Consider the following 27,238-nt stretch of genomic DNA (forward strand, 5'->3'; position numbering starts at 1 on the left):
TTAGCAGAGCACTTAAGATCTGTCGAAGAATGGCTAGGCAACTGGCGTATAAATGTGAATGAACAAAAGTGTAAGCACGTTACATTTTCTCTAAGACCAAAAATGTGCCCGGCAGTAAAAATGAACAATATTCTAGTGCCTCAAGCGAATGAAGTTACCTATCTTGGTATTCATCTAGATAGAAGGCTTACGTGGAGAAAACATATATCTAGTAAAATAACGTGCATGAAGATAAGAGCTGCAAATTTAAATTGGATTTTAAATAAAAACTCTAAACTTAGTTTAGACAACAAAGTGCTTTTATACAATGCGGTCATAAAGCCGATTTGGATGTATTCAACTGTGGGGTACGACCTGTGCAACTAATATTGATATAATACAAAGGTTTCAATCGAAAATGCTTAGATCAATCAGTTGCTCACCATGGTACATTCGCAATGAAAATATCCATAAAGATCTCGGTATGACAATGGTAAAGAAAGCAGTAGAGAACAGCAGATTGAAATATATATCTAAACTCCGTGATCACCCAACCCTATTGGCTAATGCTTTAGTACATTCCTTCAATACACTTTTTTGAGCTTGTCTAGTTTTTTAAATAGATTTAAGATTTTATAACTTATTGTTAGGCTTAAAAAAACAGATTCAATAAATAAAGAAATACTGAAAAAAAAATGTAGGAAGATACATCATATCCTGGTTTTCTTGCTTTTGATTAATGATAACTTCAGCAAATTTCCAATAAGTTGGTACGTATTTAAGATCCAAATACGAATTAATAATGTTGGCAATTTTTACTATACTTATTGAAGGAAGCTGTTTTAGGGCCTCGGCAGTTTTTCATATTTTTGATTTTTCATTCAGCTCACTGCTTGAGATTTCTTCGCTTTCTTGACTGAAAACAGGTGAATAATCTATATGTTTTTCATATGAGGAGAATATATTGGTTAAATAATACGAAAATTTCCGCTTTTTTCAATGATCTCGTGCCAAGTATTTTAATGGGAAATAATGAGTTTTTGGTTTTTGTGGTCTTTTACAGCTTTTCCAAAGAGAGTAACGGGATTTCTTCCATTGGTTGAGAACCAAAGATATTTTGCGAAATTTTAATTTTTAAACCTCTGAATTTTCCGAATATTTTATTTATAAGTGGGCAACGAGTTTGGTGCCACTTACGTCGTATCTTTCGCTATAATTTAATTATTTCGTTTATGTCACTGGGCTATTGAGAATTGACAGCAAATTCCCATAATTTCTGTATACTTTACCAAAGTGTATGATGCATGTTTGTTGTAAAATGGAAAATTTCAGATTCCAGTTGGTCTATATTTAACATAGAGTCATATTTATTTCAATAACATTCCACGATGCCAATCGACAGTGAATTCCGGGATATTTTGACGACAATGAAAAATCTATCTGGTCTGGAATCTTTTGGCAATCACTTTCAATGACAGTCGGTATATAATATTTACTTGACACCTTGATGACATGGATGAAAAATGTTCGAAATCAGTACAAAACCACCCCTACTTCTAATATAACTCCATTTTGAATACGATTTGATTTCTTCACCTTATAATATACAGTGACACACATTTATTTAAACGAAGCCATAATTTTATTTTTGCTTCCTTCTCTATCTTTTATCAATGCCTTTCTTAAAACAACTTTTATGTCATATTACTTGCTAAGCTAACGAGAATTAGTATTTAGTATAATAGAGTTAGTATTTAGTATAATATTAAAAAACATGTTTTTCTTGTTGTTATAGTTATTTCAACTCCGTTTAATAATATGATAAAAAAAGTAAGAGAAGGCTAAGTTCGGGTGCAACCGAAGATTTTATACTCTCGGAATTTATTGATATAGTTTAATTAAGTAGTCTGCTTTAAAAGCGGAAAAAAGCGTTTTTTAGCAATTTTTTTTTGAAAGGGAAGGGAATTATTGCGGTAAACGGAATTTTAAGACGATAGTGTACTATATTTAAGGCTTAAAAAAACAATATTTATTATTAAAAAATATTGAACTTTTTTCAAAGTTGTAAGTATTTTTTTGGAGCGCCTGGAGTCTGCACTTGTAAATCGGTGCCGGTGATGGAGGTCGTGCGATGCATCTGAAACAGTCGAACCAATTTTTTGTTTAATTTTTATAAGTTTCTTTTCTTTATGAACTAAAAAAATACCGATGAAGTTATAAAATCCAAATTTTTTCGAAGTTTGACAAAAAAATTCACTTTTTTAAGAATTATTTTTTTTACTTTTGTCTAAATTTTTTAGTTCAAATAGCAGATAATTTCATACTGAAGCTAGATCACTTTGGTTTTTTTCTATCGGACATATATTATTTTTGCTATCGCCGGCACCTTTTTCTAACACTTGTGAAAATGAAAACTCGAGAAAACGCGCTTTAAAGGTCTGCCTGAGCATTCGCACCTGCTTTCCTCAGAATTACATTAAATCTGAGGATTGCCTTGAAAAGTTATAGGCCGATTTCGATTGCCTCAGAGGGTATACAGTATTTGTGCAAAGTTTTATACCGCTGTCTTCATTGGTTCGTTATGTATTCATTATAAAGTGAAGGAATCAGTTGGAATTCAATATTTAGTTATATGGAAAGTAGTCGTGGTTGTGAACCGATTTGCCCATTTTCCTTCCGTGTTATCGGGTGTCAAGAAAGTATTAATTACCGAATTTCATTGTAATCGGTCGAATAGTTCCCGAAGTGACACATAAGTGGGCGAAGCCACGCCCTTTTTCTATTTTGTAAAAAAAAAACCAGAGTACAGCTTCCTTAGTGAGTTAACGCACTTTTAGTAATTTTAACCTAACCTTTGTATGGGAGGTGGGCGTGGCTATTATCCCATTATATCAATTTTTATGGTGTGTAATGGGGTACGTAAGAGAAATGACTGCAGAAAGTTTGGTTAATATAGCTTTAATGGTTTGTGAGATATTCACATAAAACTTACTCAGGGGCGGTGCCACGACCACTTTTCAAAAAAATTATCTAGCTTTATTTATGGCCTAGTTATGACACATTATAGGTTTATGGTTTTGTGGCAATGGTCCGATTTCGCCCAATACCAACGTCCTCACAGTCCCGAGGAACATGTGTACCAAGTTTTGTCAAGATATCTTAATGTTTACTCAAGTTATTCGTTGCACGGACAGACGGACATTTTGATATATACATATAACCCCATATCTAACTCGTTTCGTTTTATGATCAAAGCTGCCACCCAGGCTAAATAAACACAGAATAAAAAGTTTTATTCCCAACTGCATTACCGACCAAACGACATGTTGCTAACACCCAGTAGGGAAATTGCTAAAAATAAAGAAAGGGTTAAACCTCTACATGAGGTGACGCCGAGATGCTGTCAAAGCTCGTTTAGAGTAAATAAAATTAAAGAATTGCAAAAGGCTAACTCTCTTGTAAATGAAAGGCTTAAATCTTTAGAAGCGATGTGTAATCAATTATATATATATATATATTATTTGGCGTAGAAACCGCTTTAAGCGATTATAACCGAATCAACCAGATTCGCCGTCGCGGTATTCGCCGTTTCCAATGTTCAGAGGACCATAAATCTTACGCAAAACCTTTCTCTCGAAAACCCCAAGAGTCGTCTCATCGGATGATCGTCCACGCTTCGGCGCCATACATCAGGACGGGAATAATGAGCGACTTGTAGAGTTTGATTTTTGTTCGTCGAGAGAGGACTTTACTTTGCAATTGCCCACTCAGTCCAAAGTAACACCTGTTGGCAAGAGTGATTCTGCGTTGGATTTCAAGGCTGACATTGTTGATGTTATTAACGCTGGTTCCCAAGTAGACTAAACTATCTACTACTTAAAAGGTATGACTGTCAACTGTGACGTGGGAGCCAAGACGCGAGTGCGCCGACTATTTGTTTGATGACAGGAGATATTTCGTCTTGTCCTCATTCACCACCAGACCCATACACTTCGCTTCTTTATCTAGTCGGGAAAAAGCAGAACAAACGGCGCGGTTGTTGCTTCCGATGATATCAATATCATCGGCATACGGCAGCAACTGTACACTCTTGTAGAAGATTGTACCTTCTCTATTTAGTTCTGCAGCATGTATTATTTTTTTCCAGTAATAGATTGAAGAAGTCGCACGATAGTGAGTCACCCTGTCTGAAGCCTGAGGTCCTCAACGATCCTGACGGAGCTTTTGGTGTTGCTCAACGTCAGTTTACATAGCCGTATTAGTTTTGCAGGGATGACAAATTCAGACATCGCGGCATAAAGGCAGCTCCTTTTCATTCTATCGAAGGCAGCTTTAAAATCGATGAAAAGATGGTGAGTATCGATTCTTCTCTCTCGGGTCTTTCCCAAGATTTGGCGCATGGTGAATATCTGGTCCGTAGTCGATTTTCCAGGTATAAAGCCACACTGATAAGGTCCAATCAGATCGTTGACGGTTTGCTTTAGTCTTTCACACAATACGCTCGACAAAATCTTATATGCGATATTGAGGAGACTTATACCACGGTAGTTAGTGAGGATTGTGGTGTCTCCCTTGTGCCAAAGGCACCTTCTTCACCCACCCAAGCGTTAAAATCGCCAAGCACGATTTTGATATCGTGGCGGGGGCAGCGCTCATAGGTACGTTCTAGGCGCTCATAGAATGTATCTTTGGTCACATCGTCCTTCTCTTCCGTTGGGGACCAAACGTAGCCAAACGGCCTGAGGCTGGTCGACTTCGCTGGGGCCCGAAATATGGTTGTCTGTAGTATCAGATTCCAGCACAATAAAATTCATGAAGCAACATGGCTGTCCCCTGATAGAAACACGCGCAATCAAATCGGTCACGTTGTGATAGACGGAAGATATGTCTCCAGTGTTTTAGACGTGCGTACGCTCCGAGGAACAAATATGGACTCGGACCATTATCTAGTATCAGCAAAGATACGCACGATTTTCTACTCGACTTGCTCTCCTGCTCTCTGAAAGCACTCATCAGCATCTCGATATAAAGGAGCTGTGGAACGGCATCTCAAACTCATTGCATACCGCTGCAGCCGAAACAATTGGTCTTCGGCAATGACAAAAAACCAGTTGGTACGATGAGAATTGTCGTTCCGCAGTGGAGAGAAAACTGCCTACCTCGCAAAGTTCCGATCGACCACAACACGTTCGGGGTGGGATAGATATCGAGAACTGAAGAGGGAAGCGAGACGCATGGGCAGATGTAAAAAGAAAGAGGCCGAAATGCGTGAGTATGAAAAGGTTGAAAAGCTGGCTGATATGGGTAACTCTCGAAAATTTGATGAAACGATGAGGCGATTTTCCGAAGGTTTCAAGACCGGAGCATTATCATGTAGGGATCGATGAGGTAATCTGGTAACGGATGTCCAGAGCATACTGGGGTTATGGAGGGAACATTTCTCCGACCTGCTGAATGGCAGTGAAAGTACAACACCAGGAGATGCCGAACCGGATTCCCTAATCGATGACGATGGAATTGATGTTCCATTACCCGACCATGAGAAATTCGAATAACAATTACCCGATTGAAGAACAACAAAGCGGCGGGGACCGATGAATTACCGGCCGATTGGTGAAGAACTGATAAGGTGCATGCATCTTTGTAGAATATGGTCGGAAGAAAGCATGCCTTACGATTGGAATCTCTATGTGCTTTGCCCAATTCATAAAAAGGGAGATCCCACAATCTGAGCCAAATGCCGCCTATAAGGTTCTTTCGAGCGTACTGTGTGAAAGACTAAAGCCCACCGTGAACAAACAGATTTTACCTTATCAGTGTGGTTTTAGACCTGGAAAATCCACAACTATCTGGTCACCATGCGCCAAATCTTGGAGAAAACCACTGAAAAGAGGATCGACACACACCACCTTTTTGTCGATTTTGAAGCTGCTTTCGACAGCACGAATCCCTTCAAAACTAATACGGCTATGTAAATTGACGTTCAATCAATCTTCGATAAGAGTGTACAGCTGCTGGCGTACGTCGATGATATTGATATAATCGGAAGCTACAAACGCGCCGTTTGTTCTGCTTTTTCCAAAGTTGATAAGGAAGCTAAGCGTATGGGTCTGGTGGTGAATGAGGACAAAACGAAATATCTCCTGTCATCAAACAAACAGTCAGCGCACTCACGTGTTGGCTCCCAAGTCACTAAATCAAACTCTATAAGTCGCTCATTATTCCCGTCCTGATGTATGGCGCTGAAGCGTGGACGATCATCCGATGAGACGACTCTTGAGGTTTTCGAGAGAAAGGTTTTGCGCAAGATTTATGGTCGTCTAAACATTGGCAACGGCGAATACCGCAGACGATGGAACGATGAGCTGTACGATTTGTACGACGACATTGACATAGAGAGCTTTCAACCTATACGGACGGTATTTGAAGCGCTCCGTGATTATTCTCTAAAACCAAAAATTAAAATAAAATACGTAAAAAACAAAACAATTTAAGAAGTTCATTAAGCCAAGCGTTGGTCAATAACGCCGAAAGTGTTAACAAAGCCAAAAAAATCACAAAAATAAAAGTGTACAAACAATAATAAATACTAAATAACAAATTCTAAATGCGAGAAAATAAACAATAACATGAGCTCTGCGCACCCTCACCGACAAGGCCGTAGGCATTCTCTGAATGTCTACTTTAGCTTTGTCGAACCTGCAAAACCAGCTCCCACCAACAAACAAGGAAAAGGCGAGAAGGATGAGTTATCATAGCGATCAACTGAGCAGCACCCGAACCAGAGCTTACAAGCAACAAAAGCAGCAGAGAACGGCAGTCAACAACGGCCAGCAACAAACATGAACGCACCAACAAGTAAACAGGTACCTGCAATCGAGCAGACAGCGAAGAAAAGCATAACTAAAGGTGAGAATGCACATACCAAAAAAGGTCCATCTGTTCAGATTGGCATTGACCGCTACGTCAATATTAAAAGGAAATTAAGTCCTGTGAAGTCAGCGGTCAATCCTAAAAAATGTCAAGGCGGCACGCCAATCAAGAATAAACCTGAAGTATTATATGGCAACAAATTTGCCGTACTAAGCAATGGTTCTGATGATGATGCGAAGGCTATAAATTAAGCGAAATTGTAGGTACAAAAAATTTTCACATAGTGCATTTAAAAAAAGGCAATATAGATGAAACGAAAAAACAGAAAGTTTTGGTCAGATAAAAACAAAAATTATTATTCCTACCAGCTGAAGAGCTGAAAGGGCCTAGCTGTAGTAATTAAAGGTATAGAGTCTTCCGCAGACCGCAGAAAAAGAACGAAGTGCATTCAATATATGTGATTGTTAATTTAAAATATTTGCTACACCGTAGAGTAACCGTAGGAGAACCACACAAAAGAAACGGTCCGGTACAATGCACCAACTGCCAAGAGTATGGGCATACCAAATCATATTGCACTCTACGCAGTATTTGTATGGTATGTGGAGATTTACATCCCACTTCAAAATGTATCCTCAAGAAAGAGGATTTAAACAAAAAATGCAGTAATTGTGGAGGAAGTCACACTGCCAACTACAGGGGTTGTCCTGTTTATAAAGATTTGAAATCGAAGTTGTCACAGGGTATTCAAGCCCGACGTAACCAAATGTTACATACTCCCTGTAATGACAATATAGATATTACAGACCATATTCCAAAATCTAGTAATATTAAAATTAATACTGTACAAGGGAGCTATGCCAATGTTGTAAAAGGCAACAATGTACAAATGCAACCACCGCAAAATCCCATTAAAAAATCCAAAAACATTACGTAAGATTTATAATCACATGGCGGAACGGCTGTGTTGGTTAGAAATAGATTAAAACACTATGCTCGGGAATCTCATGCTACAGCCCAGTTACAAGCTACAAAAATATCCTTTAAAAATCGGGATTGTGATTTAAATCTAACGGCTATATACTGCCCACCTCGTTTTAAAATTACAGATAGCGAATTTAAATACTTTTTTGGAACGCTAGGTCAAAGATTCCTAGCAGGTGAAGATTACAATGCAAAACACATGTACTGGGGCTCACGTCTAATTAACCCTAAAGGAAGACAGCTGTACAACACAATTATGAATAAGCACAATAATCTTGATATAATATCTCCTGGCAAGCCCACATACTGCCCCACTGATCGCAACAAAATACCAGATTTAATTGATTTCGCTATAACCAACAACATAGATAGATCGCTTGTGACAGTTGATACATGTACCGACTTATCTTCCTCTCATTCAGCTGTACTAATAAAGTTGTGTGAACAACCCATATACGTTGAGCCAAAACGAACTGGTTAAAATATAAAAAATATGTGAGTAGCCATATTAATATTGATTTAAAAATAGATACAGAAAGAGATATTGATGAAAGTATAAGAGAATTTAATCATGTAATATCAAATGCAGCTGTCGGAGCAACACCAAACAGAAATTAGCCGAAGAAAAATCACTAATAATGAAATAGAAAAGCTTGTAAATGAAAAAAGGCGCGCTAGACGTGAATGGGAGTTAAATCGCTCCCCTTCTACTCAGCTGCAACTAAAATATGCTGTACGAAAACTAAAAACAGCGCTTAAACGTGAGGAAGAACACCACACTCACAATTATATAAAGAAACTATGTCCAAATTCAAACAAACGAAATTCTCTTTGGAAAGCCCAAAAGTCAATGAAGCCTCCAGTCGACTCCAACTTGCCTATAAGAGGCTTGGGTGGAAACTGGGCACGAAGTGACGAAGACAAGGCAAATTGTTTTGCAAATCACCTAGAAAAGGTATTTCAACCTAATTGCCCAAAGAACAGCTATAAGCTGCCAATCATCTCCAATAGCGCTAACGAGTCGCTTGAGTTTATTCAAACGTCATCTTCTGAAATTATTAATATCATAAAAGAGCTGAATCCAAAAAAGTCGTCAGGACATGATAAAATTACTCCAAAAATGCTAATTGAGTTACCTAATATTGCTTTAACAGTGCTCTCCTTTCTCTTTAACGCTATTCTCAGTTTCGGGAAAAATTCGCAGATCATCATGATAGACCAGTGGTCGGCAAACTTATACAATCAAACAATTTATTTTGTGAGAGTATATGCATGTTGAGAGCTACTCAACTGACCAAGTGTTATGTTCTACTGGTCCCGAACTTTCTTAGAACTAGTGAAATTAGGACCAATACTGGTTTCCTAACAATCGATTTTATAGTGTACGTTAGTTTTACACATACAATCAGTTGTTAATACTGCTTAGAAATGTGTATGAAAATTTTTGCAAAAAAAAATCTGTAGTACAACTTCGAATTAACAACACAATTATTAATTATTATTAACGTTTTAAATGGCAAATGAAGTTGGAAAATTAATAGTTGTGTTTTTATGAACTGACTTGCAAAAATAATAAAAGAAATTAATAATCAAAATAGAAATCAAATAATATATAACAAACATTGTATTGTATACGTCTTGCTCGCTGTGAAGTCAGCAAGCAATTGACCTGACATCTCTTCTATAGTGTAATAATGATTGCAAGTACGTGTGTTTCACACGTACACTCAGTGTGCGTTCAGAGAGCGCTCCGCGGGCAATGGGCTGCCGATCACTGTGATAGACAAACCAGGTAAAGACTTGACACAGCCGTCTTCATACAGACCAATCAGTCTTCTACCCTGTCTCTCTAAAATATTTGAAAAGGTGTTACTATCAAAGATGTCTCCTTTCCCCAATTCGGTTTTCGTGCAAAACATGGCACTGTACAACAAGTATATTTGATTACTAACGAAATCAATAGAGCGTTCGAGTATAGAGAGTACTGTTCTGCTATATTTCTAGATGTGGCTCAGGCGTTCCATAAAATGTGGCATGACGGGCTTTTATATAAGATTAAAAAAAGCTTACCACTCGAAATGCATAAAACTTTGGAGTTTTATTTCAAAAATAGAAAGTTTACTGTCAAAGTAGGAGACTTCATATCTGAAGAACGACCAATAAGAGCTGGTGTACCGCAAGGCAGTGTTTTAGGGCCAACTCTATACATAATATATACAGCTGATCTTCCAACTGCTAATAACATCAACTTTTGCGGATGACACAGCTTTAGTGAGCCGAAACAAATGCCCAATTATAGCATCAAGAGTAGAAGAGCATTTGATTTTTGTTGAAGAAAGGCTAGCCAACTGGCGTATAAATGTAAATGAGCAAAAATGCAAGCATGTTACATTTTCCCTAAGACCAAAAACGTACCCGGCAGTTAAAATGAACAATATGACTGAAGTAACATATCTTGGTATTCACTTGGATAGAAAGCTCACGTGGAGAAAACACATATCGACCAAAATAACCTGCATGAAGATAAGAGCTGCATACTTAAATTGGCTTCTAAACAAAACAACAATTCAAAACTTAGCCTAGACAACAAAGTTCTGATATATAATGCGGTCATAAAGCCGATTTGGATGTACGGCATTCAACTGTGGGGTACGACCTGTGCTACCAATATCGATATAATTCAGAGATTCCAATCAAAAATGCTTAGAACAATCACGTGCTCCCCATGGTACATGTGCAATAAAAATATCCATAAAGATCTTGGTATTCTCATGGTAAAGAAAGAAGTAGAGAACAGCAGATTGAAATATATATCTAAACTCCGTGATCACCCAAACCCATTGGCTAATGCTTTAGTACATTCTTGTAATCAATCACGTCTAAAAGGAAGAGATATGCCAGCACACTGGAGAGCAACGTTTCACCAAAACAACTCAATAACTTAGTTGAGCTTGTATAGTTTTAATTAGAATTAAGATTTTATAACATAGTGTAAGGCTTCAAAGAGCATATTCAATAAATACACAAATATTGAAAAAAAAACCATTGACATAGTTCAGCGAAAAAAAACAGCGCAGGATGGATGAAAACATTCCAGCTTTGAAAGTGTTCGATGCAGTACCCGTTGGAGGAAGCCGCGGAAGAGGACGACCTCCACTTCGATGGAAGGATCAAGTGGAAAGTGACTTGGCTTCACTTGGTGTTTCCAATTGGCACCAAAAAGCAAAAAGGAGAAACGAGTGGCGCGCTCTGGTGGAATCGGTTATAACCGCTTAAAGCGGTTCCTACGCCAAATACATATATATGTGGCAACACCATACAGTTTTGTAATTTATAATCGCTAATGCAACCATGCATTTTAACATTTTGACATTTTATTGTGAATTATCCTTCATTCTATTGTACCCTTTTATGAACTACAATAAATCTTTCCTTTTTCTCATCAACCATCGAGCGTGCAACAAGTATATCTTTCCATCTAGTTATATTGGTGACCCGTGAACGTAAGTAATTATTTTAAATATTTTCAACGCGAAAATGTTAAATATGCGAACATCCGCGGACACGAATACCGATGGAGAACCACTTCCATCACAGAATATACCACCACGGATTCCATTGCCGGCGATGTCGGAAGATAACGTTGAAGCGTATTTCTTTTCAATGGACTTCTGGTTTGAAGCCTCCCGCGTTTTTTCCGACACGGCAAAATATAACATAACTAGTACTGACAAGTGTACCTCCGGCAAAATTATTGGAGATGCGTACACTTATCGAAGTTCCACCTGCAACAGAAAAATTCAACTACATTCGCCGTAAAATCATCGAAAACTTCGCCGAGAGTCAGCAACGTCGGCTTCAACGTGTTTTGAAGAACTCCCATTGGGTAACCGAAGACCTAGCGATTTGTACAATGAAATGCGTCGCATTGCAGGCGCCACGCTCAGCGAGATTATACTTCACGATCTCTGGGTCAGCCGCTTACCACCGTACGCGCAAGCTGCTATCATCGCAACAATCGTTCCAATTAGCGACAAAATTAAAATCGCTGATTCCATCACATAATGCTTATCTCTGAAGGATGGTGGACATATCTTTGAGGTTAGCTCCGAATCGCAATCGCTGGGTGAGTTGAGTGAAATACGAAATGAAATTGCTGCTATTTCAAAAACCGTAGGAAAGCTGTTGCGGAATGGCCAATATACCGAAAGACAGCGCAGTAGATCGTATTATTGATCAATGTCGCCAAATCGCAATCGTGGAAGCTTTAACAAACATGAAGCCGCCCAAGATTGCTAAAGAACTTAAACGTTTTTTGGCAATGCTAAATTATTATCGGAGATTTCTTCCTAACGCCTTAGAGTTACAAGACCCACTCTTCGCGATGATAGTCGGAAATAAGAAAAACGACAACACCGTCTTAAATTGGAATGACGATACTAAACTTCATTTTGAGGCTGCGAAAGCACAACTAGCAAACTGTGTTATGTTAGCTCATCCGCTACCTGACGTAGAACTTTCTTTGTGGGTAGATTTTTTTTTTCAATATACATTTATTTACTATAATTTATAAATCTTAAAACTAATTAAAACTAGACAAGCTCAACCAGGTGATTGAGTTGATTTGGTGAAACGTTGCTCTTTAGTATGCAGGCATATCTCTTCTTTTTAGACGTGATTGATAACAGGATTGTACTAAAGCATTAGCCAATGGGTTTGGGTGATCACGGAGTTTAGATATATATTTCAATCTGCTGTCCTCTACTTCTTTCTTAACCATAGGAATACCAAGATCTTTATGGATATTATCATTGCGCATGTACCATGGTGAGCACGTGATTGCTCTAAGCATTTTCGATTGGTACCTTTGTATTATATCGATATTAGTTGCACAGGTCGTACCCCACAGTTGAATGCCGTACATCCAAATCGGCTTTATGACCACATTGTATGAAAGCACTTTGTTGTCTAGGCTAAGTTTAGAGTTTTTATTTATAAGATAATTTAAATTTTCAGCTCTTATCTTCATGCACGTTATTTTACTAGATATATGTTTTCTCCACGTAAGTCTTCTATCTAGGTGAATACCAAGATAGGTAACTTCATTCGCTTGAGGCACTAGAATATTGTTCATTTTTACTGCCGGGTACATTTTTGTTCTTAGAGAAAATGTAACATGCTTGCAGTTTTGTTCATTTAAATTTATACGCCAGTTTGCTAGCCATTCTTCGACAGAACTTAAGTGCTCCGCTAATATTCTTGATGCTATAATGTTGCATTTGTTACGGCTCACTAAAGCTGTGTCCTCCGCGAAAGTTGATGTCAAAACATGATTAGCTGTTGGAAGATCAGCAGTATATATGATGTACAGAGTTGGCCCTAAAACACTGCCTTGGGGTACACCAGCTCTTATTTGTCGTTCATCAGATATGAAGTCTCCTACTTTAACCATAAATAGTCTATTATTTAAATAAGACTCCAATATTTTATACAATTCTAAAGGTAGAATGTTTTTAATCTTATATAAAAGCCCTTCATGCCACACCTTATCAAATGCCTGAGCAACATCTAGAAACATAGCTGAACAGTACTCTCTGTGCTCAAATGCTTTTCTTATTTCGTTAGTTATACTATTTACTTGCTCTATCGTGCTATGTTTTGCACGAAACCCGAATTGATGCGCTGGTATTCCATTATTTTCGTGAAGGAATGGAGACATCATTGATAGTAACACCTTTTCAAATATTTTGGAAATACAGGGTAGAAGACTGATTGGTCTGTATGAAGACGGGTGTGTCAGGTCTTTCCCAGGTTTATCTATCAGGATAATCTGCGACATTTTCAATGAAATCGGACAGTATCCAAAACTAAAAATCGCATTAAATAGCAAAGAGAGCACCTCTTCAGCAATATTTGGTAAATCTATTAGCATTTTTGGGGTGATGTTATCATGTCCTGGCGACTTTTTTTGGTTTAGTTCTTTTATGATGCTATTAATTTCAAAAGGTGAAGTCTTAAAATACTCGAGCGACTCATTTGCTGTGTTAGGTAAGATTGACAACTTAACCTTCAAACGACAACAGGGGTGACGGGTCACCCCACGGTTGTAGATAACTGTAAATATTTCTAGTTTCCTTTGTTGTATGTTTCTGTCGCTTGATCTATTCCTCAATTAGAGTGAGAACAATCAGTCGCTTGCATGCACTTGTCGCGGTAAATCGTAATTTTGCAATAACAGCAATAAAAAGTTCTGCTGGGGTGATCAATCACCCCATGTTGCTCTTTGTGATTGTTCACAATTGGCCTCTTCGTTACTTTTATGCCATAATTGACCAAGCTGGTATAAACTCGATGGTTCTGTTTTTTGACACCAATCATCCAAATATTTCAGCAGCAAAGATGCGTAGTGAATACTTAAAAAAGGTGGCGTTACAATTAGCCAGACTGCATATGGAACGCCGTTTGCAAACAATTTTACCTAGAGAACTAGCCAGCAGTATTCGGGATATTCTGGGCATCACAAAGGAAGTTTCTGCAGACGAACCGCCGCAAAAATTACAAAAGCAGGCGAAATGTGCACTGTGCGCAAGAAATCGGGACAAAGAAGTTAAAGTTGTTTGCGAAAAATGCCATTTGCCAACATGTCCCGAATACCGGAAAAATCTGTGCCTTATATGCATTTAATTGCAAATTTATAATAATAATAACCGTTATATGAACAAAATTAATTGTTTTAACGATTCTTAATGAATAAAGGAACTTGTTAAGAAATAAACATGAATGAGATCTGTAAACAATATTTTTTTATTTAAAAATAAAAGCAGTGGGGTGACGCATCACCCCAGTTGTTTTATACGTATGTAAAAATAGTGTTGTTGGATGAAGGTTAAAGTTGTTCTTTGGGCAATTAATTTGAAATACCTTTTCCAGGTGATTTGCAAAACAATTAGCCTTTTCCTCGTCACTTCGAGCCCAATTTCCACCCAAGTCTCGTATAGTCATGTTGGAGTCGACTGGAGGCTTCATGGACTTTTTGGCTTTCCACAGGGAATTTTGCATTCTTGAGTTTGGACATAGCTTCTTTATATAAGTTTCATTATTGAATTCTTCCTCGCGTTTAAGCGCTTTCTTTAATTTTCGTACGGCAGATTTCAATTGAAGATGAGTGGAAGGGGAGCGATTTATCTGCCATTCTCGTCTAGCACGCCTTTTTTCATTTACTAGCTTTTCTATTTCTCTATTAGTGGTTTTTCGGAGAACAAGTGGCTTATAGTTTTTGTTTGGTGTTGCTAAGACAGCTGCGTTAGTTATTAAGGGTATTCGTTTAAACGTGTAAAAGCCCCGTAAACCTCTTAAACCGTGTATATTTACGAATGCGTAAAAATCTGGCAGCAACTTATATGGAAATTCATTTAAACACATTACGCACCAATGTCAGTGTGTAAAGAACACTTGTAAATTTACGATATTGCAAAAGCAACCCTACCAAACGACCAGCTGATGAATATTATTGTGAAAATTAAAATGGAAAAGGTAAGAATGAAACTCGGAACATAAATTTTATTTAATTGTTGCAATTGTTTTATATTTCAGGATAAAAAGTTAAAGCAAAAGCGTCTACGGCTGAAACCGTCCCATCGCTGGACAGAGTCGCAGTCCCTGCAGCTGTTGCAAGCAGTATCCGACGCAATTAAAGATAGTCCAGAATCTTTTGAGGTAAGGGTTTTAGAAAAGTGAAAATGTTTAGGTACATATGTTTGTTTTAACACGAATTTACGCATATCTTCCAGAAACCGACCTCCCAAAGGTTTTACGAAAAATTGCAGCAAAATACACCGGCACTTCAATCTGTCGTTTGCGTAGCTATGAAAAGCAAAATGAGGTATCTCAAAGCGTTGTACGTTGCCGCGGCAGCCTGGAAAAACAAAACTGGGTCTGGACTACTCGCTAATGGTGACGAGTCAAGCGTATCAGCGCATGTCAACAAAATTTGTCCCAACTTTGACTTACTGGAAGTTATCTTCGGGCAACGCAAAAATGTAAATCCCGGAGTAATTTTTGAAAGCACTGACAGCATTGAAGTACTGGCTGATTCCCCTTGTGCTGATAGTTCGTTAAACGATACCATCGATTCCTACGACTTGTGTGCGCTCGATTGTGAGGATTTAGTTGACCCAATATTACCTATAAGTATAAGTAGCGATTGCAGTGCCGCCGCCGCGGCAACTTCTACACCACAAAGTTCGTTGGACTTTAGAAGTTCAACAAAAAAACCAAAAAGAAAGAGTGAAGCCCCGTTCAATAAATTGATTTTTATTCAGGAGAAAAGGTTGGAATTAGAAGTTAAGAAAATAGAATTAGAAAAAGAAAAAGAAAAGAATGAGGTCGAGTTGAAAAGAATTGAACTGAATAATCAATTAGAAATGAAAAGAATTGAAACTGAATCAGAAAAAGAAACCAAACTGGAAATTGAAAAACTGAAACTTGCTAGTGAAGAACGCATTAAAATGTTTGAAATAGAGTTAAAGTTAAAATCAAAATAAATGTGAAACTTTAAGAGATTTCACATGGTACTTTTTTCGCAAATTTAAAAGATCTCATAGCAAAATACATGTATATTTGAATGTAACTAAATGTTAATAGGCACAGAAGCACTTTTTATTTTTCTGTAAATAAAAGCATATATTAATGGATTTTAAAGATATGTAAACATGAGTTTCAATACTTTATTTTTAAGTTTCCATTAGTGATAACAATGAAAGGCGCTTAGATGCATCTTCAACTGTTGGTAAGTTTTGATCCCCAGGCTCGTCGACTTCACTGTTTTCACTAATGCTTTCTTCGTCAACATCAAAACCACCGTCGTTTTCTTTTAATATAATATTGTGCAATATCGCACAAACTAATATCCACCGGCATGCAAACTTTACCGAATTATCACTCTTTATTTGAATTTTGAGTTCTTTCAAGCTATTAAAACGTTCTTTCAATAAACCAAAGCAATGCTCAATTCTTATTCGGTACTGGCTGAACGTTCTGTTGAACAGAATTCGTTGATTCAAGGTGCCTTCCGTTGCGTTTATTCTAAAAGGAGTAATAAGGGTCGAAGTTAATTTATATGCACTGTCTGCAGCTAACCACTCTGATCCTGTTAGCATTTCAGTGGCGTTTGTGGATAGCTCGCAATTGTTGTATATCCTAGCGTCGTGAACACTACCGGGATACCCCAATACCATATGACGAATTACTAGTTTGTGGTCACACACACATTGAGCCTTAAGTGAATATATATGCTTGCGAGAAAAATATGCTTCGCAATCTACAGTGGGTTTTTCCGCCAATTTTATCTCCGTTCCATCTACGTAGCCAACACAATGTGGTAGCTCACTGAGTGTTTGAACAACTAAAGCTCTACGCTCTACAGGGTCCGGCCAAAACAGAAACTGAGTTTTCCTTTTAATAATTGCATCAAATACCCTGTTGGTCATGACCTATTGAGAAATTTAAAATACAGCTGAAACACAAATTTTAACCGATACATATGTAAATAGCTCACCTGTATTACTCCACCATCGCTAATACCAAACAAACTAGCAATTTTAGTAATTGTTGCTCCTTCTCCACATGAACCCAGTCGGTACATTACTACAGCCAATTGAATTTGGATAGGAAACTGTTTACATGAACGTGGACCATTGAACACTTCGTCATCCTTTATCAGATCAATGATAAAATCAAATGTGGTTTTGCTGACTCGCACAATTTCTCGAAACCTGTTTTCATCCAAATGCGGTAATACATCTATTAAAAAGTTGGGTGATTTTGGGACAGAATGATGAACAAATGTAGATCCATATCTAAAATATGCAGCAGCTGCCAATGCAAAGCTAAAGTCTTCCATAATTTCATCTTCCTTTTTGCGTTGGATTTCTGAAATCATTTATATATTTATGTATATATGCGCCTTTAAACAATGTAGCATTGACGCAAAACAATTACCGTCATGTTTTCCAAACAGCTCCAACATTAACAAATCAAATACTAGTGATTTTTCGCAAAGTTGAATAAATTTTGCTTTTTCGCTAACTTTCGGCATTTTAATATTTTGACACCCAAACAGCTGTTTAATACATAAATAAGTGGCATTTACACAAAGAATTTGAAGTGCGTTCATGTAACACACTGCGTATTTGCATAAATTTATGCGATGGGTAACATTACACGTTTAAACGAATACCCTTATTATATCATTGAGTTATCGAATATGGGTTGTTCACACAACTTTATTAGTACAGGTGAATGATCAGAAGATAAATCTGTACATGTATCAGCTGTCACAAGCGATCTATCTATATTTTTGATTACTGCGAAGTCAATTAGATCTGGTATTTTGTTAAGATCACTGGGCCAATATGTCCGCTTGCCAGGAGATATTATATCAAGATTATTGTGCTTATTCATAATTGTGTTGTACAGCTGTCTTCCTTTAGCGTTAATTAGATGTGAGCCCCAGTATATGTGTTTTGCATTGTAATCTCCACCTGCTAGGGATCTATGGCCTAGCGTTCCAAAAAAGTCTTTAAATTCACCATCTGTAATTTTAAAACGAGGAGGACAGTATATAGCAGTTAGATTTAAATCACAACCCCGATTTTTTAATGATATTGTTGTAGCTTGTAACTGGGCTGTAGCTAGTGATGAGCGATATTTCACTACCGGTGATTTTTTCACTGTGATTGAAAAATCGCGTATAGCAACAGCGATCAATTTTTGTAAATATCAGTGATTTAAAATCGCTATTGCAGTTAAGTAATTTGAGTTCGATCACAGTAGCTATAGAGAAGTTCAGTGCTTTTGTTCGATCACAGTACATATAGGAGTTCAGTAATTCTAATTCGATCACTATAGCAATAACAGTTCAATAATTCTAATTCTATCACTGTAGCAATAGCAGTTCAGTGATTCTAATTCGATCACTGTAACAATATCAGTTCGAAAGTAGCAATCACTTTTCAGTGATCACAATAGGAATTTTAGTTGTGATTTCGATAATTTTGGATACGGTGATTACAAAAGCAGTCAAATTTACCCAAAATTTTTCAATTAGTTAATAGTGATTACAAAAGCAGGTAATTTTGGATATTGTTAAAATTAATAAAAATGTATATGTAAAAATTAAAAAAAAAAAACAAGTAAGGAAGGGCTAAGTTCGGGTGTAACCGAACATTTTATACTCTCGCAATTTATTTATTTAACTTTATTTATATTATATAATACACAATTTGACCCACATATTCGTCATTTATATTGTATAAAGTCCATTGAAAGTTGGAAACCATAATATTAGGTTGGAAGCACCGAGGTCCTCGTGTTCGATATATGGGGCCTTGACAACCTATGGTCCGATTTCGGTGATTTTTAGAATGGGGCTGCCACACTATAAACGTAGTATTTGTGCAAAGTTCTGCATCGATATCTTCACTAGTGCTTACTTATATATTGTAAAGTAAACGATTCAGATCCACTTCAAAGTTCTGGTATATAGGAAGTAGGCGTGGTTGTGAAGCGATTTGGCCAATTTTCACAACATATCATTGGGATGTAAGGAAACTATTACAAACCAAGTTTCATTGGTCAATCGGTCGAGGAGTTCCTGAGATATGGTTTTTGACCCATAACTGGGCGACGCCACGCCCATTTTCCATTTTGTAAAAAAATCTCAGTGCAGCTTCCCTCTGCCATTTCTTATGTGAAATTTAGTGTTTCTGACGTTTTTCGTTAATGAGTTAACCCACTTTCAGTAATTTTCAACCTAACTTTTGTATGGGAGGTGGGCGTGGTTATTATCCGATTTCTTACATTTTTGGACTGTATTAGGAAATGGCTAAAAAAAACGACTGCAGAAAGTTTGGTTTATATAGCTCTATTGGTTTGCGAGATATGTACAAAAAACTTAGTAGGGGGCGGGGTCACGCCCACTTCCCCAAAAAAATTACATCCAAATATGCCCCTTCATAGTACGATCCTTCATACCAAATTTTATTTCCATAGCTTTATTTATGGCACTTTATGTGTTTTCGGTTTTCGCCATTTTGTGGGCCTGGCAGTGGTCCGATTTTGCTAATTTTCGAAAGCAACCTTCCTATGGTGCCGCGAAATAGGTGTGCCAAGTTTCATCAAGATATCTTAATTTTTACTCAAGTTACAGCTTGCACAGACGGACGGACGGACAGACAGACATTCGGATTTGAACTCCACTCTTCACCCTGATCACTTTGGTATATATAACCCTATATCTAACTCGTTTAGTTTTGGGTGTTACAAACAACGGTTATGTGAACAAAACTATAATACTCTCTTTAGCAACATTTGTTGCGAGAGTATAAAAAATTGGAGTACAATTTCTCATAAATTCGTTTTTTTTTTGTTGTGATCGCAATAGCAATACAAAATCACAGTGATTTAAAAGTAGCAATCACTGAAATCACAATGATTCAAAAATAGCAATATCGCTCATCACTAGCTGTAGCATGATATTCTAGAGCATAGTGGTTAAGCCGATTTCTAACCAATACTGCCGTTCCACAGTGCGCTTTTCCATCCGGGTGATTTGTAACATAGTGTCTAAATCCGGGTATATTGAATTTATTTTTGTTTGTCAGATAGTTTCTGATATTAGCATTACATCTATATTTTTTTCAGACAGAAATCTAATAATCTCTAATTTATGTTGGTTAACACCGTTAGCATTCCATATACAAATATTTAGTACGCTCATTTTTTACTTAATAAAGTTTGCAGCATTTGGTTTTGCGATTTTATTAAATCTTGTATCATATTTTGCATAGTAGACATAAATTGCGTCATACACTGCGTAAGATTTATAATCATGGTTTCAGAGCTTCCGATACACTCAAGGTTGGATAAAACTCTGGTTCGTCATCATCAGCGTCGCTATCTTTGCTATTCGCGCCGTCGGCGATGATATTATCCACAATGTTTTCATTAGACGGCTCTTCACAAGTGGCGTCAGCATCATCGACACGCGCGTATTGTTCAAAGTCCTCGTTTGTTATGGGTAACTGATGCTTATCAATAGCCTTCGCACAAATGCTCAGCGGTACGTCGTATTCCAGAGAACTTACAACATAGAGAAGGTGCAGGTTCGACAGCGACTGAAATTCAAATCTGAAAGAAGTGTACTAGGGAATTTACCACGCTGCTGGGGAACTCACCTCATGAAAAGTTAACAGCGATTTCAGTTTTAGCATAGGGAATTCTGTAAAACGAGAAATCGCTGGCACATGAAATAATCATGTGATATTATTATTCAATTTTAATTAAATTTTTATTTCTTTTTATTTTTAATTTTTTTATACTACTTTCTAATTTAATATAATTACTATTTAAAATCTTATTTTTACAAAATTATTAATAAAATGAATGAAAAATTATGTTTATGATGAGCGTCGAACCTGTTGCCCTTTCTCAACTAGGGAATTGATGGCTGGGCAAAATAGGAAAATATGTTTGAATAAAATATGCGAAAATTTATCAATTGATGGTAGACAATTCTGAAAGTGATGTTTTATTAAATTTATATATTATTCAATAATATTTTTATTTCATTTAATTTTCTATCTATTTTTCATTTAATTTTTATTAGATATTTATTATTTATTTTAAGTTAATTTTTATTTATATCTGATTAAAAAGTTTGTCTTATTCTTAATTATTTAAATAAAATATATAATAATCTATAATATCATTATGAACTCGAACAATCATTGATTTGCCGTCGGCAAATTTCATAACAATGTGTATGTTCAAATATTTTTGCTACCATACGCGTGCAGAAATATATATGTATGTACATACATACGTATAAATGTGAACATACAAATCTACATTCCTCACATTTGTCACTTCGACACATCTTCAAAAAAAAACAACTCGCCTACAACAAAAAATTACAACAGCATTTTCATTCATAAACGCAAGCGTCGCGCACATCTCCGCGCATGCCTTGCCCGAAAGCGATTTGTCTGTAGGATGCTAAAAATCACAAATTGAACAATTTCTGATATTTCCTTCAGAAGAGAAAACTGGCAGTGGCCGAGAATCATATTCATATTTCTATTAGAGCTAGCATCTTGTGCTATGGGTTATAAAATATCAATTAAGCTGATCGATTTTCAGCAGCTTTCGTGGTGCGTGTGGTACGCACACATTCGCTTTTTAGACGGTGCTCGGGTTCAAATCCTGGTCGCAGTCTTATTTTTCGCATATTTTTATATTTCTGCCACAATTGATGGCAAATATGAAAATTGATTCTTTTGTGAATTTTGTCAAGCTGCTTGCACTGTTGCCACATTTCACTAGACTTCAGCACCAGCAACGAAATATGATTTCTAATTTTTGCCATCGTCGCGAGGAAGCAGTTTGTCGACACCGACGTGTGCAGCGGGGAAAAGAGTTGACATATTGTTGTTTCTGCTTCTTGATGTTCATAGTTTTTTGTAATGAGTTACTCATGTATGTAAGTTTGTATATGCGTATATGTGCTTTGACGGCCATTCACATTCACATCAGAGAACGGCTTTCGTTGAGCGCAAAAATGTTCATACACAAACAATACCCGAACTATCAGCCCATTCGGCTCAAGCGCTCAAAATGGCATTCGTGAATATATTCGCTACTGAGCTAAATTCAGCTCAATTGCGGTAAATTCGTTTGCTTGCTGAGTTTATTCACGCTCGTGTAGAAACAGCTCTACCCAGGCATTCGCTCATTCGGCTCAACAATGATCGTGTTGAATGAAAACAAGCACACAAAAGAGCAAACTCAACGTCTATGAGCAAACTCAACGGGTATGAGCAAACTCAACACATATGAATAAACTCACTGTGCTTGAATAAATGCGCAACCAGCAGCGCTACTGGTTTTGTAAAATCCGTTGGCACACACACATGCATATATACATATATATATGTACATATATAATTGTATATGTATACCAAAGAACTGCAAAACTCACTTTTTCCTTGAATCAGCTCATACGCAAAAGTTTCTATTCACTTCCAATCACTGAGCGAAAGTGAGCTAAAAATTTCGTGAAGTGAGCGAACGTGAGCTAAACATTTCGTGAAGTGAGCAAACGTGAGCAAAGCATTTCGGACCGAAGGCTCACATTGTACGCGAATGAGCGGTTCGGCAACATGAGCTGATTTTTACTCAACGCTGTGCTTCGCTCAGTGATTGGAATTGAATAGAAATTTTTGCGTATGAGCTGATTCAAGGAAAAAGTGAGTTTTGCAGTTCTCTGATTCACATATTCTAATTGGTGCGTTTGCTGTTGCGCATATGAAGGAATGGTGTTGTTGTTCGTATGACGATTGCCAATTCGTATTATTCTACATACATACATATGTACGTACACTTGTAAGTTTGTAGGTCATTCGCGAATATTTGTGCGTTGGTGATTGCTCATATGAAGGAATTCCTTTTTTGAATGTAGATACATACATATGTAGAAATATCGTGTACGTGGGAGGTTTTTTATGCGATCGCGCATATGACAGATAATATATACATGTGTATATGCATATCTATACATACAAATGCTCATTTATACCTATAATTTTTTTAAAATGTAGCAATTTTTTAAATTTTAACACATTTAATTTATAAAACCGAAATATTGAAAAATATTTTTTTAATTTCCTACAAATTCTATTAAATATTTTTCACATTTCATTTATAAATGAAACCGAAATATTGACATAAATTTTTATTTATTTTTCTACAGATTATTTTAAATATTATTTATGAGCTGAAAAAATTCTATTGATCAGTTAAAATTTATAAAAAGTCAAAATAGTTTATCATATCAAAGCATGGGCATATCACATCAAAATGCCAATCATCACAAATGTTCATTCCCCAGCAGTCAATTCTGTTAAATAATAACGAGTAACGAGCGAATGGTGAATTCCCTACTAGCCAATTATAAGCTCTGTAAATGACCGTATCGAGCATCATACAAAAATCAAAATGCTCCTTCTCTATGTTGTAAGTTCTCTGGTATTCCCCAGTCGCGCTGAAGCTTAAACCACCGTAACAATGCCTTATCCAACTGCTCATGAGTAAAAGTTCTTACACGTTTGCATTTCAAAACATTGGCATTAAATAGCGGCTCGATCTTGTAATTATTCATCTTTATTGTGGATATTGTAGAATGAGATACGCCAAATTCCTTTGCGAGGGTCGCGTTTGATTCACCAGCTTCTAATCTGTGTAATATTGCTCTCCTTTCTTCAATTGTAAAACACTTTCTCTTCACAGAACTCATTTTATGGCGCTTTATGAACTTGTCATAACAGGTGACAAACACTAACTGTGATATACGCGCGCCAATAAGGAGATTTGAATTGAAGCGCGTCGTTTTAAACGGACAAATTATCGTAAAAAATGTCGCTATAAACGGTTTGTCGCTCAAACCGGAGTCGCACTAAACGGTTACATTTTCTCAGTATGTAACTATTAAACCGAACTTGAGTAAATAATATCGACGCTAAAAACGGTTAGTCGTTATAAGCGACGTCGTTATAAATGAATTCTACTGTATTTACAACAGTTTTAATTTCAAAGCCACATTCCTCAAGAGCTTCTTTGACTTCGCTAGAATCTACGGAAGACTCTATACCTTTAATTACAATGACTAGGCCTTTAGAACTCTTCAGTTGAAAAGAATAATAGTTCTTATTTTTGTTTGACAAATATTTAACTACATATGCCCATGAAATTTTTCTCAGTGTACGACTGTATTTTAGTTTCATCTATATTGCCTTTTTTCAAAGGCACTATATGAAAATTATTAGTACCTTAAATTTCACTCAATTTAGCAACAAGTGCATTTGAGCTACGCTCCCGCAAATATATTGGCGGTGGTTTAGCATTCGCGATTGTGGTGGTACCCTTCGCATCGTCGTCCGAACCTTTGCTTAATAAGGCAAATCTGTGTCTATTTAATACCTCAGGTTTGTTTTTGATTGGATTGTCGCCTTGAATTTTTTAAGGATTGACCGCTAACTTTGCAGGACTTAATTTTTTTTACATTGATGTAGCGGTCAATGCCAATCTGCACAGATAAACCTTTTTTTATTGGTACATTCTCACCGTGCGCTATGTTTTTCTTCGCTGTCTGCTCATTTGCTGATACCTGCGAATTTGTTGGTGTCTTCTTCTTTGTTGCTGGACCTTGTTGACTGCCGTTCTCTGCTGACTTTGCTGTTTGTAAGCTCTGCTTAGGCTCAGTTGGTCGCTGTGATGGGTCATTTCATTTTCTTTTTTGTTGGTAGGTTTTGCAGGCTCGACAAAACTAAAGTAGGCATTCAGAGAATCGGCCTTATTGCCTAAAACTTGCTTTAATGCACTTTTTTAGTTATTTGTTTATTTTGTTTTTTGTTATTCCGAAAGTTTTCACGGGGCGCATCAAGAACACGTCCGTATAGTTTGAATGCCACAAAATTGTGGGTAGATGCCTCTGATTTTTCAGCGGGAGCAGTTTTGAATCGAATGGTAGATGACGAACTTCATCTTTAGGATTTTTTTCAACAAAATTCTCATCAGCGGAAATGCGTTACAGAACGTACGACAAAATTTTCGTCAGGCTACACACAATCTGTCGCACCCTGGCACACGCGTCACTGTGAAATTGATGGTAGACAGATTTGTTTGGCCATGAATTGCGAGAGATAGCAGATCTTTTGCAAGATGTTGCATTCAGTGCCAACGGTGTAAAGTCATTCGACACAACAAAATTTATTTCAACGCAGAATAAATCTCAGTAGCTGATTTGGAAATTTGCATATCGACATTGTTTAACCGTTTCCAATGTCGGAAGGCAATCGATATTGCTTAACAATAATTGATCGATTTACGCGGTGGCCAGATGCTAGTCCGATTTCAAACATGATAGCTCCAGTTGTAGCAAAGGCTTTGCTAGGCGGCTGGATTTCTCGTTTTGTAGTACCCATCGACTTAACATCGGATCTCGGTCGTCAATTCGAGAGCGCTATATTCCAACAATTACTAAAATATTTAAGAGTGACTAATAGAACGATGGCACCGCACATTAATATCTGCAATTTTATGTCATAAAGTAGACCAGTGGACAACCTATCTGCCGCTTATACTGCTTTAACTACGTTCAACATATAAAGAAGACATCGGTTCTACTCCATCTGTATTGGTATATAGAACATCATTGCGATTACCTTCAGAACTTTTCATCGAACAACCCAGCAATCAAAACCAAACAGAAATCTTAGTGGAGCTACGCCGTATCATGCTAGAATTGCGTCCTGTTAATACAGCTTGGCATACTAAGCAAAACATTTTTGTTCATCGCGATCTCAAATCTTGCGATCAAGTTTTCATCCGCGATGACTCTATCAGGCCGTCGTTATCAGCAGCGTATTTGGGACCATACAAAGTTTTGAGCCGCTCAGTATTTCGAAGTGGAAATAAACGAGAACAAAGTCAAAGCTTCCATCGAACGTCTTAAGCCAGTTAACACACCACCTACGACTCACTAGAAGGAGGGTACTGTGGCAACACCATAAAGTTTTATAATTTATAATCGCTAATGCAACCATGCATTTTAAAATTTTAACATTTTATTGTGAATTATCCTTCATACTATTGTACTCTTTTATGAACTGTCAATAAATCTTTCCTTTTTCTCATTAACCATCGAACGTGCAACAAGTATATCTTTCAATCTAGCTATATATATATAACTCTTTGAAAATAATGCTATGGAGCGCCAATGGTCTTTCCAAAGGTAAAATTTAATTGGAAGTTAATCTAAACGACAGAAATATAAATGTATGTTTGTTGTCCGAAACACATTTTACGAACCATTCATTTTTAAAATACAAAACTTTTGACTTATACCAAACTCCGCACACAGCAAACTCAGCACGAGAAGGAAGCGCGGTTTTAATCAAAAGTATTTTTAAACATTCCGAAGAACCTCAAATTAAGACTGAAGAAATTCAAGCTACTGCAATTTCACTAAAAATGCACAGTCAGTCATTATACTTAATTAGTCTATATAGTCCGCCCAGGCATAATATCAAGACTGATAATTATATGAGTTTATTAAAAATATGAGGGAGGTACATCATGGGTCGTGACTTTAATGCAAAACATACTCATTGGGGATCTCGTTTAACTCCTATCAAAGTCGAGAACTTCTGAAAGCTATACAAATTATTGGCTGCAATGTTATTTCGACAGGGTGACCCACTTATTGGCCTGCAGAGAGTAGGAAATTACCACATCTTCTTGACTTTTATGCCATCAACAAAGTATCGAAAATCAATTTACGTATTGA

The 27,238-nt window shown here is 36.9% G+C and overlaps 2 protein-coding genes across 2 annotated transcripts in view; one reads left to right on the forward strand and one right to left on the reverse strand.

Annotated features, from left to right (window-relative positions):
- The window catches only part of LOC128919911 (gustatory and odorant receptor 22-like), a 297,874-nt gene that overhangs the window by 123,482 nt on the left and 147,154 nt on the right, over nucleotides 1-27,238 (reverse strand). The gene's annotated exons all lie outside the window — the stretch shown is intronic.
- On the forward strand, nucleotides 15,141-16,540 carry LOC128919909 (uncharacterized). Its single transcript, XM_054225561.1, has 3 exons — nucleotides 15,141-15,369; nucleotides 15,430-15,552; nucleotides 15,627-16,540. Exons 1-3 carry the CDS (start codon nucleotides 15,337-15,339, stop codon nucleotides 16,377-16,379), a joined length of 909 nt encoding a protein of 302 aa, XP_054081536.1. The 5' UTR covers nucleotides 15,141-15,336; the 3' UTR covers nucleotides 16,380-16,540.

Source organism: Zeugodacus cucurbitae, chromosome 2 (assembly GCF_028554725.1).
Source record: "Zeugodacus cucurbitae isolate PBARC_wt_2022May chromosome 2, idZeuCucr1.2, whole genome shotgun sequence".
Lineage (NCBI taxonomy): Eukaryota > Metazoa > Arthropoda > Insecta > Diptera > Tephritidae > Zeugodacus > Zeugodacus cucurbitae.

Coding starts and splice junctions, on each gene's coding strand:
- LOC128919909 (XM_054225561.1), top strand. CDS start 15,337: ATGAATATTATTGTGAAAATTAAAATGGAAAAG. Junction 15,370..15,429: donor TGAAAATTAAAATGGAAAAG/GTAAGAATGAAA, acceptor TTTATATTTCAG/GATAAAAAGTTAAAGCAAAA. Junction 15,553..15,626: donor ATAGTCCAGAATCTTTTGAG/GTAAGGGTTTTA, acceptor CATATCTTCCAG/AAACCGACCTCCCAAAGGTT.